The sequence below is a fragment of the Sinohyriopsis cumingii genome, chromosome 10 (assembly GCF_028554795.1).
Source record: "Sinohyriopsis cumingii isolate HCF-2022 chromosome 10, ASM2855479v2, whole genome shotgun sequence".
NCBI lineage: Eukaryota > Metazoa > Mollusca > Bivalvia > Unionida > Unionidae > Sinohyriopsis > Sinohyriopsis cumingii.
Window position 1 is genome coordinate 117,246,534 of NC_142970.1, and position 21,392 is coordinate 117,267,925.

At 34.4% G+C, this 21,392-nt stretch overlaps 1 protein-coding gene across 1 annotated transcript in view; it reads right to left on the reverse strand.

Annotated features, from left to right (window-relative positions):
- Positions 1-19,206, reverse strand: part of LOC149791085 (uncharacterized) — a 100,758-nt gene extending 81,552 nt beyond the window's left edge. The window contains exons 1-6 of the mRNA XM_089973003.1: positions 19,141-19,206; positions 17,660-17,756; positions 10,323-10,385; positions 8,452-8,590; positions 7,778-7,944; positions 1,449-1,622 (exon numbers count right to left, since the gene is read on the reverse strand). Coding sequence (XP_089829129.1) covers positions 1,449-1,622; positions 7,778-7,944; positions 8,452-8,590; positions 10,323-10,385; positions 17,660-17,756; positions 19,141-19,199 — 699 coding nt within the window. The 5' untranslated portion in view covers positions 19,200-19,206. The remainder of the gene's footprint in view (positions 1-1,448; positions 1,623-7,777; positions 7,945-8,451; positions 8,591-10,322; positions 10,386-17,659; positions 17,757-19,140) is intronic.
- Between the last annotated feature and the right edge of the window lie 2,186 nt (positions 19,207-21,392).

Below are 21,392 nucleotides of genomic sequence, written 5' to 3' on the forward strand. Positions count from 1 at the left end.
AAAACAGAGGGTTTAGTTTTAATATTATTAAGAGGGTGGTCATAAATTTTTCTCAAGTTCTCAGATTTAAAACATTGTCATTGCATGTTTTTTGTTGTTGTCGTTGTTGTTGGGTTTAACGCCATTTTTCAGCACAAGATAGGTTATACATGGCGGCCAGTATAATTGGTGGAGGAAGAACCCTGGAAAACCCCAGGAAGAACCACCGACCCACGAGAAGCTACTGGCAGGCTTTCTCACGTACCAATGTTAGCCGAGGCTGAGACTTGAAATCACACAGACAGAGGTGAGATGGAATCAAGAGTGTGAAGAGAAAGTAGAAGATCCAGCACACATATTCCAAGTCAACTTTTATCAAATGATGATGTAGACTAATTATTTCTTAATTATTGAAATTAGAACATGAAAGCTGGTCATGATACCAAAGTGGTTCCTATGATTAAACAATCAAATGAAGCCAAACACTTAATATATAACTAGAAGAATGGTGAGTAATTTGATCATAAATATACCTCCAACCCTCCTGCATTACACCTACACAAAATGATATAGTAAAAAAATGTACTTAACTCTACTGGAAACATTGCCATGATTTGTCGACATGCATATCATCTGATGATGACCATAATATATTAAATGTCACAGCAATCCATTAAAAACTGCAAGAGTAGTTTGCTTTCACAAAATTCTCCCGTACAGTTGAGAGCCAAAAAGGGCAATAACTCTTACATATATCATGGGTTTACAAAGATTTGTTAATATTTGTGTTGCTAGATGATAACTATATCATGTATAGAGTTTCTTAACACCCCATAAAAAACTGCAGAACTAATTTTGCTAACAAGAATGTGACAATGTAAATAGCCTGAAAATTTAACAAGACCATCTACATATGCATGCAAACATATCTTAAATGTGATCTGTCTGCCTTAATATGATTTTGCTTAAATGTGATAACAAGGACAACAAAAAGCAGAATGATCCCATATTTAGATCACTCACTAATTCCTGCACAACAGGGTTCAAAAACAGACCACAGTATAAGCAAGGGCACAAGTTGCAAAGGAAACTTTGAAAAACTAAGAAAGGGATGGAGATCAATGAAGGAGAAAGCAGTGTTATGGAAAGACAGGCGGGTTATATTGTTGAATACTCATTTTAAAAATGCAATGGTAATAACAGTAAATAAACAGCTTTTTAATTTGAGTTGTTCATTTTTCTTTATAAATTATCTTGTTTCCAGGATAACGAACTTGAAAAGATTTAAAAAAACAACAATCCAAGAGGTCTTAGTATACTTCATTGGTGTACTGATGAACACACTATGTATTATTCTGTGTTTGAATTGTTACATTCTAATGACATTGTTCATTCAAAAATAAAATAAGAACTTTGTTTTCTTCAAAAAGGTATACATTAATATCAAGAGATATCAAAGTTGTGATTACCTTATTTTTATCCTGATCATCAATTTCACCAGGTAGCAGTTGCCGTAGAAGGATGGCCATACATTTGGGAGACTTGTGTCTTGTACAGAGGTGCAGAGCTGTCTGACCCTCATTATCCTTCTCTCTACAATCAGCACTTTTCGACAACAAAAGCTTCATTAGTCTCACATTTCCCTGCAAGAAATGTAAACAAATGTCTCACGATAAGCCCATAGGAGATGAAAGTCAAACAACCTGCAAATCCAGTTAAAGTGCATTTTAAATGAAAACAGGGACAATTAAAATAAACCCCAATTCAAGATTTACGTGTCATTGGCAGGAACTCATTGCTGTTGTTTCACAATAACAAATCATTGTCTGAAGTAACAAAAAATCGTACATCCATAATTTATGATTCTTAAGAAATTAAAGTGATTCTTGCTCACCCTAAAACTAGATCATATATTAAACAATATATTTGAAATTTATCTCAGTAAATACACCTTACATGACAGTTTAAATACCTTACATGACAGTTTAAATACCTTACATGACAGTTTAAATACCTTATATGACAGTTTAAATAGCTTATATGACATGCACTTACTAGTTTGCTTGATCTAAATTAATGGGAGTAGAAATGTGTTTATGGAGCACAGATGGCCCAACACAGTGTTACTGAACTTAATGTAAAACCTAAACTAGGTGTGATGGATAGATGCAAATATGGATGTAAGGATGGTCAGATGTATAAGGGTAACATTATCATGGTTAATGTAACTACTGAGAATTTTTTTCAAGGACAATTCAAAGAATTATTAAGTTTTCAATGAGCTTTGTCTTTTACAGAATTTTTTTTTTCCCATATGTTAGTCTGCTTATCAGGGCTGTTCCATTTAAGTATATACTGTATCCAGGGAAAGCATTTTTCTTAAAAATACATGCCAGGGTACCATAACTACTCAAAGAGTTCATGAGAAAATGATCTAAAATAATAAATAATACCTATGGTGACAACACCACATGAAATGTGCCTATCCAAGAATGTTGTATTGGTGGTTTGGTTGTTGTTGTTGTAGGGTTTAACGCAATTTTTCAGCACAATATAAGCTACACATGGCGGCCAGTATTAATGGTGGAGGAAGAACCTGGGAAAACCCTGGAAAGAACCACCGACCCACGAGAAGCTACTGGCAAGCTTTCTCACATACCCACATTGGCTGAATCCGAGACTCGAACCCACGCAGATAGAGGTGAGATGACAGTGATCCGTAACAGAGAGCGCTTTAGACCACTCAGCCACCGTATTGGTGGTTTGGAGTGTGTGTGTATGTGTGTGTTGGAACAGCCAACAGTGCATAAACAGGTAAAAAAGTAATAGAAAAACACAACGGTGCCATTAACACTGTTGTGTTTCCTGTCGCCGATTTAATTTGATCCCATTTTATTTATTCAGTCATAATTGTTGGAAAACATGTAAATAAACAAAATCAGAATTAAAAAATGTGACAGATTTTATTCAGTTTAATCACGTATTTCCTCAGATAAATCCAAGGAATTTCTGTCACTATTCAAGTCACTTTCTCAGATTCAAGGATTTTTCAAGGTTGTATGAACCATGACTGTGCACATACCACTGTAACATACAGCCTGTATGCCAAAATATTAAAAGGAATTTGAAGAGTTTCATGAAGAGTTAGTTCCCTTGGAACATCTTGGCAGTTCTGCACTTGCGCATTCTCTCTTGCAATATGGTCATATCAGATAAAACATACACATCATGCATTTAAATACTGCTTTACTGTAGACCTTCCAACTAAAATTCCCAAATCTTCATCCAAAGCTCAGCACACCTTAGTCAACTCATTCCGTAACCCTTTACCTCATAGAGTGTATGGCTTTTTAACCCTTCAATTTATGTGTAGCAAAGTTACCTAGTGCAGTGCACTACAAACAGAACACCTGTTACCTATTTGACTCCATACACATAGGCCTGACTGTTAACTGTTATGAAGTGTAGTATATGTGACATTTAATAGGGGTTTTTCCCCAAAGGTGACGCTACGAAAACCAGCTCAAAATGGCAGATGTTTACAGCAGGTATCAAAAGGTGCTTCCATGAGAATGGTGTATAGGCGTCAAAAGATGCTTGTAAAAGAATTGGGTAGAGGCATTAAAAGGCGCTTGCATGAGAATGGAGTAGAGGAATCCAAAGGCGCTTCCATGAGGTAAAAGGCTAAGCAACAAGTCACAAACAACACTTGAAATCATATTCTATGAATTAGTTTCAACTCTGATATACTACTATATCATCTTATACCAGTTATTAAGCTGTAATTTAATACTGGGTGAAGTTTTATACATCATACTTTGTAGGCTGCCCATTTGTGGCAGCATGCCTTTACTTATCTTTGTAGATGAAGACTGCTCCAGTGGCCTAGTGGTCAGATTACCTGCCTCGGATGTTTGAGGTCGTGAAGTTGAACCCAAGCTGAGTCATACCAAAGACTTATAAAAATGGTACAAACAGCTGCCTTGCTAGGTGCTCAGCACTAAGAGGTTAGTGTTAGGACTGGTCGGCCTGGTGTCAGACTAATGTGACCAGGTGGGACATCATGCTACATGTCTGTGGCATGATGCCAAGGAACTAGACATCACTATAAACAGCCACACTGCAGACATCATAGTAATATGACTGAAAAATTAAGGCTACATTAAAAACCTAAATCACACACACACCTTTCTAGATGATCTGGCCCAGAATTCATGAAGCTCCATAACTCAAACTAAAAGCTGCATTTGTCCTATCATGTATACTAATTAAATTGTTAAAAAGATAAGCAATGCACATTTAATCAATATGTATAGCAAAATGTATAGCCACCTATAAATCTTTTGGGGTTACACTAGTTCACTTAAGGATTGTTATCATAATCTGACTTTGAGTGTGCACTGCAGCTGAAGTGTATCATGAATACAGGTTTGGGCCACATACTTGACTTGAATATCTTTATTTTAAACTTAAGTTTTTTTAATATGATATCATACATTGTGGGTCACTACTTGTATTGCAGTACACTTTCCTCATCCATTTTGTTTAAACTAGCCTTAATCTAACAAATACTTTAAACTCAGACACAACTCTAAATTGTGACATCTCATTGGTCAGTGAGCTGACTTTAGTCAGTAACAGAGATATCAGATTTCAGAGTTAAGTTTGAAATTACGTGTGAGATTAATGAATAAATTTCCTGCTTTAATCAGTAGTTCTGCACATTTCCAAACATACAGATGAAACAGCACATTTTATACCAGCTTCCAGTGTATAACAGTTCCCCTTCAGGATGAATCTTGTTCATCAGAATCCATGTCATAATACATACCTATGTGCATCACAGGGATACAGATTTAAGGGCACATGATTTATACTGTATCTTGTTACTGTCCAGTGTAAAGCAGTATGTCTTTCTGCATCTTTCTTACTGCCTTTGTACATAATTCTGCACATCAACACTACAAAGATTTTTTTCAGACACAAGGGAGTAGTAAGTTTTGTTATCTGTGTGCTTAGATCATGTACAATTTCCACAGAAATTTTAGCTACAGTACATAAAGGTAACATAGAGATATGCTAACATTTTCTCCAATGTGCATGTTACAAATGTAAACAACTTTACCTTACACCTGTCACTCTCTCAGAAGTTCACAATACCTGAAGAGTGCACTCTTTAAGTTCTGAGACTGACTAAACCGATTATGGGTAGAAACATGCTGTGAACATTCTAGGCTTCCAAAATAAAATGGCCATCAGGAAGACATAATGAATTTTTAATAATAATTATTATAACAATAATAATAATAATAATAACAACAGTATTAGCAGTGGTACTATTTTTAGCTCCTGCTGCAAGTGCTGTGGGGTATATTTTTATCCATGCTATGTTTGTAAGACAACATTTCATTAAATCAGTTTATTCATCAGTAAAATACAAATTCTTACTGGATATATTTTATTCTCTTCTTTTATACAGATAGATTGATATATAACCTTGAATCAGCTTCATCAAAGCTAGATATGACCTTTGGTTCAACCTTATGTAATGCAAGCCATCTAGCCTCAAGGCACATGGTAGAAATAGTATTTTTGTTTGAATGTTAATTTATATAAATTAGCTGTGTTGATGTATGGGAATTGTGTTTATTAACTTTGAACAACAAGAGGAGAGATCTCACTGTTTTATCATTTCTTTTAATTATTTCCTTTTATAATTCTTACTTCATTATAATTATAATATGAATACTATGTGGAATATGGTACTGTAACTTGTGGGCCACCCAGTATTTTGCACTATAGCTTTCTTTCTCTTTCTTGTTGACTTGGAGCCTGCTTCATGAGTAGTTCTACACACCTGAATGACACACACCACTCCCTCAATAACTTGCACCTTGATAACAGGCGAACTCACTTATAATGCAAGACCAGGTGTGGATCCCATATTTAAAACCAGAAAATACCCCAAAAATTGATCCCGATTTGTTGAATTTGAAGAAAATCGTGATCATAATTGGTAACAGAAACTCTGATGTATTGCTCTTTTTATCATCAAAAATGGTAGATAAAACACTGAAATTTTAATCAACACTATGAAATATCAAATATAAAAATAGGCCATACAATTTTATTTACATTTTCATTCCAAACGACATTCCTAATACATTGCAATTAATGATATGTAAGGAAATTTTGATTAATGAAAATGTCACTTACGCCGAGTGGCGGCAGTACTTTAATATATAAATACAAACAAAATTTTTTTTTATCAATTGAAATTTGTGTTTTAGTTCTATATTTTAGTTCCTTTTAAGTGTAATCATCATAAATGCAGCGTGTCCTCTTGTAATTAAACATAAAATGCGTCAATCTACCGTAACAGGTATGTCTGTGAGTGTTTCTAACTGACTTGCAGTATTGCTGCACTGAATTAAAAGCTGACATCCTTTGCATTATCATGTTATTTACGTCTTTTGAATCAAATAAAGGAGGTGGAATAAAAGAAACATTAAAAGGCACGAAAATCCTACAAACTTAAAATCTAGCGGCCCCAAACACATGTCGGGTGAACTCACTTCATTTGATCAATCGCACACTTATGTTATGGTGTATATAGCATAAACTACCTGAATATAACCGACTCTTTCATAACCGATCAAAGATAACAAGGCAGCAAAGAGAAATGAATACTTCGTAAAATAAAGAGCTTGATTTCACAGATAAGGACCATTGTGGGCAAGCGAGTTTCAGAGAATTATTAAACTGGCACTTAGAGATATCCTCAAGGATGACAAGAAGTTTTATTATTACTTCCAGTGAAATCAAGACATTAATATTGTACTAACTGAACAATACAAAAATTGAGTGTGGACATAGATGTTGTTGTTGTTCTAGGGTTTAATGCCATTTTTCAGCATAAGATATGCTATACATGGCGGCCAGTATAACTGGTGGAGGAAGAACCCTGGAAAACCCAGGGAAGAACCACCGACCCACAAGAAGCTACTGGCAGGCTTTCCCACGTACCCATGCAAGCCGAGCCTTGGACTCGAACCCACGCAGACAGAGGTGAGATGGCAGTGATCCGGAACGGTGAGCGCTTTAGACCACTTGGCCACTGGACATAGATGACTGTCTCACGAAATAAATGTTGTGTGGTTTTGTGAAAAAAGAATCTAGCTTGGTGGTGTATCAACAGTTAGTCTAGTTCCCTGCTCTGTGGACTCCCGATCTGGTAGGATACTATAACACCAATACAGGAACCAGACTCATCAAGAAAACAAAAAGCAGTGATGTAATACACAGATTTTTCGCGTACACATGATGGCTGTTGAAACCAGTTGGAACAATCTATCATATGTGGGACATTTTGAAAATAAATGTTGCTTAAACAGAATAAAGAACAACTTCATTAGAAAAAGCACGAGTTTAAATATTATTATTTACGTGATTGTAAAATGAGTATTCAGTCATTAAACAGCCCAGTTCCCTAACGCCGCTCCCCCCCAACGGTTTTCTCGATGTCAAAGTGATTTTTTCTCTCACTTTCTGGAGGTCCCTTGGTAACTCGTGCCTTGCTTATAGTGCGGTCTATGTTTGTGGACCCCCGCTGTGTGCGAGTTATCAAGGGAGAGGTGCATTAAAGAGCATGTGTAATACTCAATACTGTGCCATGTGGGATGCCCAGTACAAAGCACTATGCCCTTTTTATCTGTCCTGCTGACATGGATTACTGCTTGATGATTGGTTATACATACCCCAATCAGAAAGATTAAAGGGTACATGTTTAACAGCATACCTTATGGGCTGCCCAATGTAAAGCAGTTCGCCCTCCTTTATCTTTCTTGTTGACCTGAACCCCTGCCTTGATAAGTAGTTCTGCACACTCAAGACGGTCTCCAAGAACACAGAACATTAGTGGTGTACGTCCAAACTGATCCCCTGCATCCAACTCTCCTGTTGCAGCTGAAAATAGCAAAACTGTATCAAAGAGTGTTTGACATAAAATACCTTATTTTTAACAGACATGTGAACTGGGTACGAGACACTGATTCTGTTAATCAATTAAATGTCTTAAGACATGGTATCTGGACTATATCTGAGAAACTGCATTGTCTTGCACCCAAAATCACTAACTATTATTGAATAGTTGCAAGAATATCGCATGCATTTACCCAAAATAAGCCTTGCATCCAAAAACACTAATGATTTTGGAACAGTCGCAATAAAAAAATATCACATGCATTTACTCAAAATAAGCCTTGCACCCAAAAACACCACTGATTACGGAATACTCGCAATAAAAGAATATAACATTTACTCAAAAAAAGGCTTGCACCCAAAAACACTAATGATTTTGGAACAGTCGCAATAAAATTAATATCACATGCATTTACTCAAAATAAGCTTTACATCCAAAAACACGATTGGTTATGGAATAGTCGCAATGAAAAGAATATCATATGCTTTTACCCAAAATAAGCCTTGCCAGGATTGCCTTGTCACCCTTCACAGCTGCAGCATGCATTTGTGTTATCCCCTCTACATTTAGTTTCTGGGTGGACTCACTACTGTTAGGAAATGGGCCTCGGGGGCTGGTGACCCTTTCAATCTGAGGGGAAAAAAAAACAACAGAATTACAGTAAAACACTTATTAACGGTACACAAATTATCTTCACTTTTAAATCATCCTGAACATACAATATACCAGTACTTGAGACCTTTACCTGCTTCTTTAAATTTATCAAAATACATTGAAAAATACTGTACACTCAGATTCTCACTCCTTGACTTTACAAGATGCTAAGATAAAATCAAAATACATTGAAAAATACCTGTACACTCAGATTCTCACTCCTTGACTTTACATGATGCTAAGATAAAATATCAAATGCATAGACAAACCTAACATATAATATGTAAGACTAAAGATGGACAGTCTATAAATAATGACACTGCTACAGTACTACTTCATCATAATACTGTCTAGATCAGTACTCTCTTAGTATTATTGTATACTTCATACACAGTCCCATTAGTTTATTATTACTGATACTGTTCAAAATCCAGGAGTACTGACCTTAGTTAAGTAAAAATATTCATTGCTTCCTTATGTGGCAAATAAGTGCTAATGATGCTCAAAGAAATATTTTTAGACACAGACCCAAGGCTGATGGCTTGAACAAGCCCTGGTTCAAATTCTACGAGCCCTGATTCCAATATTCATATGCCTAAACTTGCCCCATTTCTGTTCTATTAACAGTTATTTGTCAACAATGGTGCAATTGCTGCTTTTCAGTTCTGAAAAGATGTCTTTATTAGAATATCAAAACATTTCATGCAAAGCAATGTTTTCTTCTCAGTCTTGAGGTCAGATATTATCTAACTGCTCTATCAATGTCCTTCTTACTTAATGGATAAACAGTATTTATGTTTGTTAGCTTTTTAAGTGTGTCTTGATTTATACACCTCTTCTTATTTTTTTATGTTGTTCACAGGTACAGCATGTGGTCAAAACTCCCCAGAATACAAAAGTAAAGTAATCAATTAACAGCTTGCTGTGTATACACACTATCCTTAATCATAATAAGCAACCATACACGACTACCAGTTACAATGATTACTGAACAGTTCCGTTATCCATTAAACTGGTTCTGCCTGGTTCTGTTGCCACACATAAATATCGAAAATGGAATTTTGTGCTACCTCCAGCAGAATCACATGTATGTTAAAGCCAAGTGAACACCAGTAATTGGTAATCTGGTCAGTCTGTTCTTCAGTCACAGATCACATTTCGCTTTGTACAAAAAGTCAACAGTTCCCAATATAAGTATAAGTAGACAATCTTCATAATGGTAAGGGACAGTCATGGGAAACAATATTAATAATTTATTAATATTTCAACATCTGAACAATAAAATTTCTGCATTTCATCAACGCAATCCAAATTTTCTCAGGCAAACTAGAATTTTTTACAATCCCAATACACAAGAAAACATGAGAGGCTTGAACTGAAATTAGAAAGGAACCCAGGCTGTCAGATATTTTTAGTGGCTAACATTTGATGAGCCAATTCTAGCTAGGGCAAAATGAAAAGGACAATAGAATTGTGGAATGTTGACCACATCATATAGCTGAGGGCCACCCTGACACCATTGCTGAAGACACAGTAGATGTAGCTCGCATTAAAATAAAAATATCTATCATACAAATTAAAGAAAATTCTTGAGATTAAGAAAAAGTACATCATGTAAGAACACCTGCAGATATAAAATACCTCCCATTCACAACCAATTTATCTGGAACATATACTCTCATACACATTGCATAGTTCAGACTCTAACCTGGGTGAGGGGCTCTGTGGAGCGGCTCTGGTCTGGAGAAGCTGTCATCTCATTATCTTCAACCTGAAAGTATAATAATACTAATACTAATAACAACAACAATATTATGATCAATTCTCACAATGGCAAATCCTGATGCTTTTCATAACATATCCTAACCCTACACAGACCCAGACCCTTGAGGCACACTCCAAATGACTCATTATCGATGTTATATGACTGCAAGATTAAGGTCTAGTCATAAAATATTCCTGTACGTCACTGTAACTGCAATTCTTGTATACTGTAATTTGATCTAACATGCTTCCAAGGATCCATGGAAAAGGTCTATATACTCCTTTCTCATATGGGCAACGTATGTACGAAGTTTTGTTAATTTCCATGAAGCAGTTTAGGAGACAGACAGATGGAGAGTATCATAATGTTCCAGCTAAACAGTAGTAAAATGTGAAATCAATAAATATTTAGTTATGTAACATTAATCAGTAAAGTTTATATTAGAGTTTAAAGTCTGTCCCAAATGGTTGTGTTAGTTAATATAAGCAACAACCAATAACCGCATGAATGCCTTTTCTGAAATACTTTTGCCAACCAGTGACTATGTGCAATGTTTTTTACCAAGTTTTCTTTCTAAGTTGGTTATGATTCCATACAAGGCTCATATTTTAATTAATCTGGCCACACAATTTTCCTACAGAGATGATCCCAGCAAAACAAACATGGGGTCCATTTGGATAACTTTTGCAGGGCCCCACCCCTGTGAACATGGCATTTGGAAATAAACTTCTAAATAAGTTTTATGATATTGAACATAAAATTTTCTTGCATTACTTTAAAATTGTTTTCTCTCTATAGATATATATTTAAAAATTACTAATGCACGGTGCCTGATTGGGCCAAATCAGTCCAATCGGCCTAAGGCCAGACCTGTTCTTTATGGTTGAAACTGATCTTGTAAAAAGTTTGCAGATATTTTAGAAATGAATGATTCAAATCTTACATAGTACAACTTGTCAAGACTGAATACTCTTTCTGAAAACAAACATGGTTTCTCAATAGGTATTCTCATTATACAACATTCTCAATCTCTGCATGAAAAATGGTGTTTTTCAAGATGGATAGTCCCCCCAAATAGTGTTTTTTTTAACTGAGGTAACTTTATCCAAAGAAAACTTATGTCCCTATGTGTATAGATCTCAAACAAAATGCACTCAATGAAGCTAAAAACATTTCTACATGTGCTTAATTTTAGTGAATTTACCTTCATTGTGAGTAAAGATCCACAATTCTGGCAATTATTCCCATGAACAGCCCAAAAATCATTTACATCATAACTGGAAGCACCGTGCCAGGTTTCATGAAGTTTACTTTTGAAAACTGTTGCCTTTCCCTTGTCATCACAACTTCTTTATCTCTGCCTATCATGCTAACTTGGTAAATATTTATCCATCTATTCATTCCCTTTCACTGACTAACATTTTCAATTAACTTTATCTATAAAAATTCAATAGCACACCAATAGCTCAGGTCAATAAAGAGAGCACACAATAGTTTAGATGGACCTAGCTTTCAACAGCCAACAACTCCATATATAATGAAATTATCTGACTACCGTGTATATTCACATCCAAGTTAATCCAACTGCAAACTATTTAGACCCAGATATGCCACTGAATAATGTGCCAGCAGATCTGGATCTATTCATTTTGTTTGGATGAATCAGTAGAACACACAATATTGACCCAGGTTCCATATTTAAATGGGGTTGGACCTGACCTGACTTGTACTCTCAAGTTGAGTATATAGGGTTAAAAAGGTGGTATAATTAATCAATAAATGTTAAGATTAAACTTTTTTTATAGTGTTTATACCATTTCAAATGGGTGAAATTGGTGACACAGCAGGCTGCAAGAGATAATATGGGCCACAATGAGAACAAAGGTTCATATCAGACAAATGATGTAAAAACCAACATGGTATAAAAATTAGCATGATAAATAATTATAAATGTCACTTTAAAAATTGCATAATATCAGCAACTACTTTGGTTGTTATATCTTTTCTTAAATGAAAATAAACTAGAGTCTCTCAAAGGGACTGATGTTCTGCTGCAGAAAAAAAAACCCATTAGGAATTAAAGATAATACCAATTCTTCTTTTAACTGCTAAGTGCTGAAACTATCTCTGATAATCTTGAGTAATAAAATTGTAAAATTAGCCAATGTGGCAGCCATACTGCAATAAGATCAGCACCATTTTCATTTTGGACAAACTAGGCACCATTAAAAGACCTTTGGTGATATGACCATCCATCAGGACAATTTCAAAATGTTCAATGGGACAAAAAAGGCAAATTGAGGTGTGATTGGTGCCATTTTCATGTGAGACCAACTAGATATCATAATCAGTCTTCTGGTTAAAATATCATGTTCAAAAAATTTTGCATCTAAGAGGAGCAGCAATAACAAGACTTGGGATGAATGTGCCTGTAAACTGCATGGCAATCCTCCATGTAATTTGGGAGGAGTAGCTTGAACAAACCTGTACTAATGGACATATATACATTGAAAGATGGACAACAGGTCATACATATAGAGTTCTTCTGGTCCATGGACCCATATGATTTGTTTGGTTGATATACATGTAAAGACTAGGGAGCAATATTTTTATACACTCTCATCACTAGTTAGGAATGGCACCAAGTATTTGGACTGAGTAAAACATTCTTTTAAGCATGCAACCCCAAAACATGAGCAGCAGTACACTTGGAAGGCCAGGGGGAATGGTTCAAGAACTTTGGATTTTTAAAGTTTCAAAGTATGCTGATTGTAACGTCTTTCTATGACAAATTCAAGACAGAAGACTGGGCTGTGCTCAACACGTTTTATTCACTCTGCTCTAGCACATGTTGTACTCCTCTTATATTCTTTTGACAAGAGCTTACAACAGTAATAAGGGAAATAACTCATACAACCTTACTGTGAACTAGACTAATACATGTACATATGCATTATGTTACACTGATCTCCATTCTGAACCTTGGAGAGTAAACCTGGGCTCTCCAATCAAGACATCAGTCACATACTCATTACAGACAGAAACTGTACTATAGGGGGTATTGTGTAGCAAGTTAAACTGCAGTACATGTACCATAATGTTGCACTTTACGACATTTAAAATCTTTTTGGCTGTCAATCTGCCACTATTTTGTCCCATACAATAATATGCTCTCCGTGCTGAGGGTAGTCAAAACAGCCAATGGATACTAATTTTCACAGATGTTACTATATTTTATTCATTATTTATTCAATTTTGGATAATGTATTGTCTCTAAATTTAGGTTAATGTCATAATTTTGGCTTACTAGTGGAAAGTTTTAGCAGAAACCTTGACTATTAGTATTTTATTATCACAATACATGTACATTTATATATATGTACATTTATGTGAATTTCACATTTTTTATAAGAAATATTGATTGTATAACTGCAAATGTTAATACATTATATATTCAATTCTTACTTAAACAATAATGCCATTTTGTAAACAAATTGTACAAACCCAAAAGTTTAGTATTTTTCTCTCCAATAAAATGACTGCTTTATGTGATCATATCCATATTTAGGATAAGTCCATTGTAAGAAATGATTGGAGTACTTATGATTTTCTGACAAGTTCAAAATTTTTTTTTGGGATTGCTGGAGTTGTCCTAGTAGGCACTGAGACCAAAGACACATCACAGAATGTGAAGTACAATATGAATGGTGCTTGCTGTCCGACACTGATGGAATCGTTCATCGTATTTTCACACAGATCACAATTAATTTAGTGTCGACACTCCAAGACAAGTATTTCCAAGTACATGTAACACTTCTGCTGATAGACTGTGCAGAAAATATTATTAAGGATTACTGTGTTTATTACCTCAAAAATGTAGCTCATATACATAATCATCATGGAAAAATACCCCAAAAATATAGCTCACATACATAATTATCATGGGAAAACAAACAAAAATGTAGCTCATATACATAATTATCATGGAAAAACACCCAGAAATGTAGCTCATATATATAATTATCATGTAAAACACCTAAAAATGTAGCTTATATACATAATTATCATGGAAAAACACTCCAAAAATGTAGCTTATATGCATAATTATCATGGGAAAACACAAAAATGTAGCTCATATACATAATTATCATGGAAAAACACCCAGAAATGTAGCTCATATATATAATTATCATGTAAAACACCCAAAAATGTAGCTCAAATATATAATTATCACGGAAAAACACTCCAAACGTGTAGCTCATATACATAATTATCATGAAAAAACACAGATATTAGATTATTTACCACCAACTATAGACAGTAATTGTGTGCATGTCAGTATGTCAGTGATTCATACGGTACATACTTTAGTTGACTTTCCTGAAACAAAATGCAGTTCAACACATCATAACTATTTTGGTTCAACATCAGACTTGTAATCCAAAAATCAAAGGTTTGACAAGTGCTCAGGCCAGCCCAGGTCTGATGCTGCAGTGTGTCCTTGAGAAAGACACTTAAACTCAACTTCCATTTCCTTGGCATGATACAGTTTTCCCTCATTATAATGCACAGCAATATAACACAGTTCTGGATACAACTGAGTAACACCATTGACCCAATGAACAAAATCATACCAATGTATAACACACCACTGTTCTCAAAACAACATGGTTCAGTATGTAATGTGGTTAGTTGTTATGGATACCATCTTATAACAAGGGAGAGGTGTACAGTCAAATAAAAGTACTGTGAAAAACCAACCAAACTCCTTTTACAAAATAAGCTCTAATGAAATTATAAGTGTGCAAAGCTCTTTGACTTTAAATATTTTTGCCTTGATAACTGTATATCACATTAACCTATAATCTCCCTTGACCTCTTACGTGTCCCTGCAAGTTATCCATGAAATGAGACTGGTAGAAAAAGAAATGAGTATTCCTTGTCACAGCAAAACAAGTTTACAAAATTTAGAAAAATGATTTGCTGGCTGATGAGACAAAGTGATATAACATAAAACTGATGATTAGATTATGTTATGTAAACATTAAGTTTCTTTTGCTGATTGAACACTCCTCATGCATCAGTATGAAAAATGATGCCCATTAACTGACATTCATGTATGCTTGCAATATAAGTTTTTGTTTGAATGATCACAGAGGGTGTGTCCAGATTATTTTAATAAATGTTTGTGTTTTTATGCATATACTGCTTTGACCTAAGTGCATTCTCTTGGCAGCAGTGATCAATCATTTGACCAGACTCTCATATACAAAAATATGAAACTATATCATTGTCTGGTTGAATTAAAATTCCACATGTACCGGTAAATAGTTTTCACTGCTGTAAACAGTATGTAGTCAGACATGTCACCACATAACATTAACAAAGTATATCCTAATCAAAAGTAAACTAGAGTGTAAACTCTAATCCATCGTTGTATTATTTTACAGTAGATAGTAGACCTGTCTGTACTATAATAAACTGTTCCTCATACATTAACATAAACAGTATTGTCTATTAAGCACTTTTACTCATAGAAAGGAATTATCATGTACTTATATAAAACACACCTTATCAAGAGAAAGTTATATCAACAGCTTTGCACTTTCAAATCAAGGGTGATTAAATAAAAGCACACTGGCAAGCTCTGTTGAGAACTATTTGACAATAAACCTATAAACTAAACCCCATCATGTCTGCATTCTATATCAATAAAGGTGTCAGTCTTAGATTAAGAAATGAAAAACATTCCTTCCACATAAAACAGTTATTAAACTTGAATATGTTAAGTACTTCCAATTGTAAATATTTCATGGAGTTTGGATTATGGAACCTAGGACACTATTGATATTGTCCTAAAATTGTATGGTTACAGTTTGGACATAATGCTATAGGAAAGTATAGCCTGTCAATTTACACTAAGCCAGAATCACTTTCATAAAGTTTTATTTTGTTAAGTGGTTCCAATTTTGTTAGAAAATCTCACTTAGCAGCACCTGGAGGGCATAAACATGCATATTTTAACAACATAGTTTAAGAAATGAACTGAATACCATGGTCTATTTGATGAAGAAAAAAAAACATCTTACCGCTAAAAAATTATGAATCATATTTTCATGCCCTACCTTTACTTCTTCACTAAATCCATCCTATAATTTTTTAATAATGCAACTTTTCTTCAAACTGATGGGATACTCTCTCCACTAAAAGAAAACGTGTCATACATGTGACTCTGTTATGTACTTGCACTGCATCTCCTTGCACTTTGGTTCTGAGTTCTGACACTATGATTTCAAATGCTCAGTGCATGGCTCTTATTTCAAATTATTTTTAATCATTTTTAAACAAACAACAAAACCCTGGATAAAAATGAAAATCTGATTGTTTCTTAGATAGCAGCATTTACAGAAAATAAAATTAAGAAGTTATAAAATGTCATGCTGATTTGATTCAATGAATCGTTTCACTATTGGCTCTTGGTCTTGGTAATGCCTGCCTTGGGTAGGAAAATCTTGCTAACTGCTAAAAATTGTATAAAATCTCCCTTGTGGGCACAGGCTGTGCACAACGTTCTTGCATATTATATTACAGAAAATATCATTGTGACATTCATGCATTAAAGTTGTTCATCATATTTTCAAGCCATACCTTTATTTCTTCTTTAAATACTTATTATGTTCAGATAGTTATCTTTTCTTCATAAAGAAGTATGATTTCCTGCCTAAATTATCAGTTCTAAATTTATGTTGTCAAAACCATGAACCTGAGTGGATCATTAGTTTCCATGTTCGACTTGCAAATGAATGGGTGAGGAGAAACTCAGGGCAGGGAATGACCTGTTACTCAAATCCCTTGGCACTAATATAATGAGCTGTTGTTGCTATGCCATACAAACACTAAAAAATTCTTAAAGAAAACCTACCTTCAAAATCATATTTAAATCTAATCAATACCTTCTGAGTTATCAATGCCTAAACTACTATACACATGCACATGTATATTCTCTGTATTTAAGCATACATTGTGGGATCTTGTTAGCTGATGATCTCACAAGCTAATACAGCATAAAGCATTCTGTAATTACTAACAATAAGATATAACTGGTGACCTTAACAGACTTGGCAGAACACTAAAAAACAACTATTGTAAGTCACATGATCAACAGTAGTTGCTGATGAAGACAGTGTGATACTGCAAACAAATTTTTGAAGATATTAATGCTTTGAACAAGGGAAACTTCTAATAATCAATAAAAGACAAGTTCTGACCCTAAAACTTACCTGAATGTAACAGTCAGATTTATTAAGGATCAAACTTTCACGCTGACAGCACTGTAAGAATCGGGTCATTGTGTTTTGATGTATTTCAGCTTCATGTCTGTAATAAAATCCTCTCATGAAAGTTTAATTTCTGAGAAGAAATCAACAGCTTAAGCAGTACTAATTCTGAATCCATAGAATGCTAAACTAGGTCTAATATAATCATCAACTGACTACAAGATCCCAATGTAAAATACTTCTAAATCAATGAGAATTACCTTTCAATAACTTAGTGAAATTTTCCAAAAATGTTGGGACCAGGCTACACTTGAAACCTCACAAGAACAACTGGTAGATCCAACTGAATCTGATATCTTTCACCCAATTGCCATCTATCCAATCACCAAATGCATTAACTGGGTTAATACGCTGTGATTGAAACCTAGTCCTATTTTAAAGTGAAGGCAGTTGCAAAATAGCTGGCTGATTAGAACCTTCATGTGCAAGCCTGAAAGGCCTTATACCAGGAAGCTCTGATAACCTTCCAGATAAGCATCTATCAGGTAGATGTTGAGAAATCATTTAAAGGTTTCTCATGGCAAAACACTTTCTGTCAAATTCTGTTCATCATTTTTGTTAGTAATGACAAACATTTTTGAAGGAAGAGGGGCAACATACAGATTACTGCCACCTCACCTCTGTGTGTTTGGGTTGAGTCTCAAACTCAACCAGCATGGATATGTGAGAAAGCTTGTCAGTAGCTTCGTATGGGTTGGTGGTTCTTCTTAGAATTTTTCTGAGTTCTTCCTCCACCAGATATACTAGCCACCGTGTATAGTATATCATGTGCTGAAAAATGGAGATAAACCCAAAACAACATAATTCTGAGCTGTAAAACTTGTAATTCTTTTAATTAAATAATCTATTTAGATTACTGTACTTCTAATTTTTAAAGCAACTGAAATAATGTATTAATAGGAATGGTGGAGATTTACCAATGACAATACAAAGAGTAATGATCAATTAACTTACTAAAACTGGGTTTTTGCTAGATTTAACAAAATTAGCTCCTGGGAATGTGTCCCATACTTGGCCTCTGAAAAAAAATCTGGGAATGCAGCCCACATAAAGCTCCCCAAAAATCCATGGGAAGAGTTTTCAAATGTGTAAAGCATAAAACGACAAATTCTATTTTCTGCACCGCAACAGAATTATTATAAACCTGAAACAGCCTTCTGACATAGACATATGAACTAAGGCTTACTGTTCACAAGAAATAATACTACATATTTTACATGAAGGAAAATGATTTGGTCACAGGTGGCTACATGTTGATAAACTTATTTATAACCTAACCCCCTCCCCCCATGAATTATAACAAATATCAAGATGACAATTTTATCAAAACTTTTAAATAGTAGCAGTACCAAAAGCAATAACATCATTTAAAACAACAGTCAGTAGTCAAAATAACAATTTTGGTGTAAGAAAAAGATGCGAACAGTTGTAAAAGTTCTCCTCTGCAGCTCCCTATTGTGCTGTTATAAACACAAACCACCATACACTTACATGTACACTGCTGATGGTGGTAAAAGTAATATCAAATTACAAACCCTCTGCATGTAGGAGGCTGCACAGCAAATGGTATTCCTTTCGCTGATTGGCTGAAAATACCACCTCCTTGATAACTACACTTTACACTGGAAATCAGTTTAACTGTGTTTATGCCTGCCTGCCTTATCATATCTGGTATATCTCTTATGTTTCTGAAATAATTTTCTTTTAATATTTTCATGTGTTCATTTATGTTCAACTGCCATGTGTATAATGTGATTAATAATTACATTTAATATTATTATTATTATTGTTATTATTATCATCATCATTATTATTATAAGTAAATTAAATCTGTCTCTCTCTCAAACATTTGTCAGACACTTCTATATATCTACTGTATTTCAGTAAGTTTGATGCCAATTATTTATTGGAGCCCTCTACAAGCATTTCCAGCTCATCCTAAGCCTTCCAATGTTAGTGCAAGTTCAAAATGGTTTATAACTGTGCATCATTTGATCCCTGAATAAAAATATCTGGATCCTCAGTTTCCTGAAACCATGAATCCCATCTTCCCCAAACAAATGGTAAAAATAAAAAAAATGCTCAAGTTGGTGAAAATAATAAATTTTCATATTCAAAGGTGAAAAATTAAATGAAACCTATAAATAGTAATATCTACAATCAATAAGACTTTATTTGCCTCAAATGCAATGATTTTACACAACACAGATTCCATTTTTTCCCCATGTAACAGCCACAATTCCTTTCAGGATCACCAATTTCAGTAGACTGTGGATTCAGGACTCCCAGTTTCAATGGCCTCAGACAGCACTGCATTTATACCATTTAATGGCTAAGATTCTTTAAATTATTATTATTATTATTTATTATTATTATTTATTATTATTATAGCAAAATGTTGATTTTCTATGGTCATTTAGAAAAGTACAAAATTCAAATTACTGCATAAAACATCTTTTTCCTGACTTCAAAATTACATGTAACTCTTCCAACTAACCTCATTCTAGGTTTGAGATACTGGTGACTGATTGGTCAATGATACGAAGGTAGTCAAAAAATTTCAGAATACAGTAGAACTTTGATTATCCATCAGGGTGCAGGACCGACATCATAACAGATATGAGAATAGACAGTATATGTACATTAAGAGTATTATACAATAGACCGGTCATCAAAAAATGATAGATTAATCTACATATGTACATGTACCTCTTTTTAATATTTTGACATACAATGCCCTGATGGTTAACAGAGACCGACGGTTAATCGGGTGCCGAATAATCCAGTTCTACTGATCAAAATGAACCCATAGTTCTGTAATACAAAATCTCCCACCTGCTTCTGTGCTGAATTCTTTGAGAAAACAAAATCAAAATTGCACTATTAATTACTGTACATACCAGATACACAGAACCCTAGAAGAACAACTATTGCTGAAGTTTGAACTTTATTATAAGCACCAATTCACGTATGCATATGTAACTTTATCATATCTGAAATTGTGATATAACTATAAATTACCTTAGTATTTTATCTTAATTTTTCAATCCTCATGAAAAATTTCATATATATCTAAAAGATATACTTTTAATGACTCAGCTATATACAAGTATGTCTCTTACAACATTTTTTTCTCCAGTTTTTGAAAAACACAGGTGTAGAGCAATTATCAGTTAATAATTATCCACTCCTAGAACACCACAGCAGTTTTTAAATTCCATAATCTTTAGTGCTTAATGAATTTTTGCAGTTTTTGTTGCAATTTATTCTTAGTATGTCTATCATTTCATGTCCACTTATGAGCTTTCATGGAAAATTGTCATCCATCAATTTCATTACCTGTTACTTGCGTAGAATATTAAGAAATGTATCCCTATGCATTTGTTTTGAGAAGTATCTGGTTGATATCACATATTCAAACTGTCCAGTAAAACTCAATATCTGATCTATTCATGAAACCCAAGAACTGTGTTGGGAGTCAGCCATTTTGATTTTCCAGACTACACGTTTTTACCAAGCATCCATAAAACTTTTTTGCTAATTGCATGGTAAAACAATGACTAAAAGTTTGGCCGAGGGACCAATCTTCCAATCAGATTTAGTTTCTAAACCATTCATGTCAAGCTGAAATACCCAGATGTGTAAACAGTTGCTTACTTGAAATACAGTGAATACT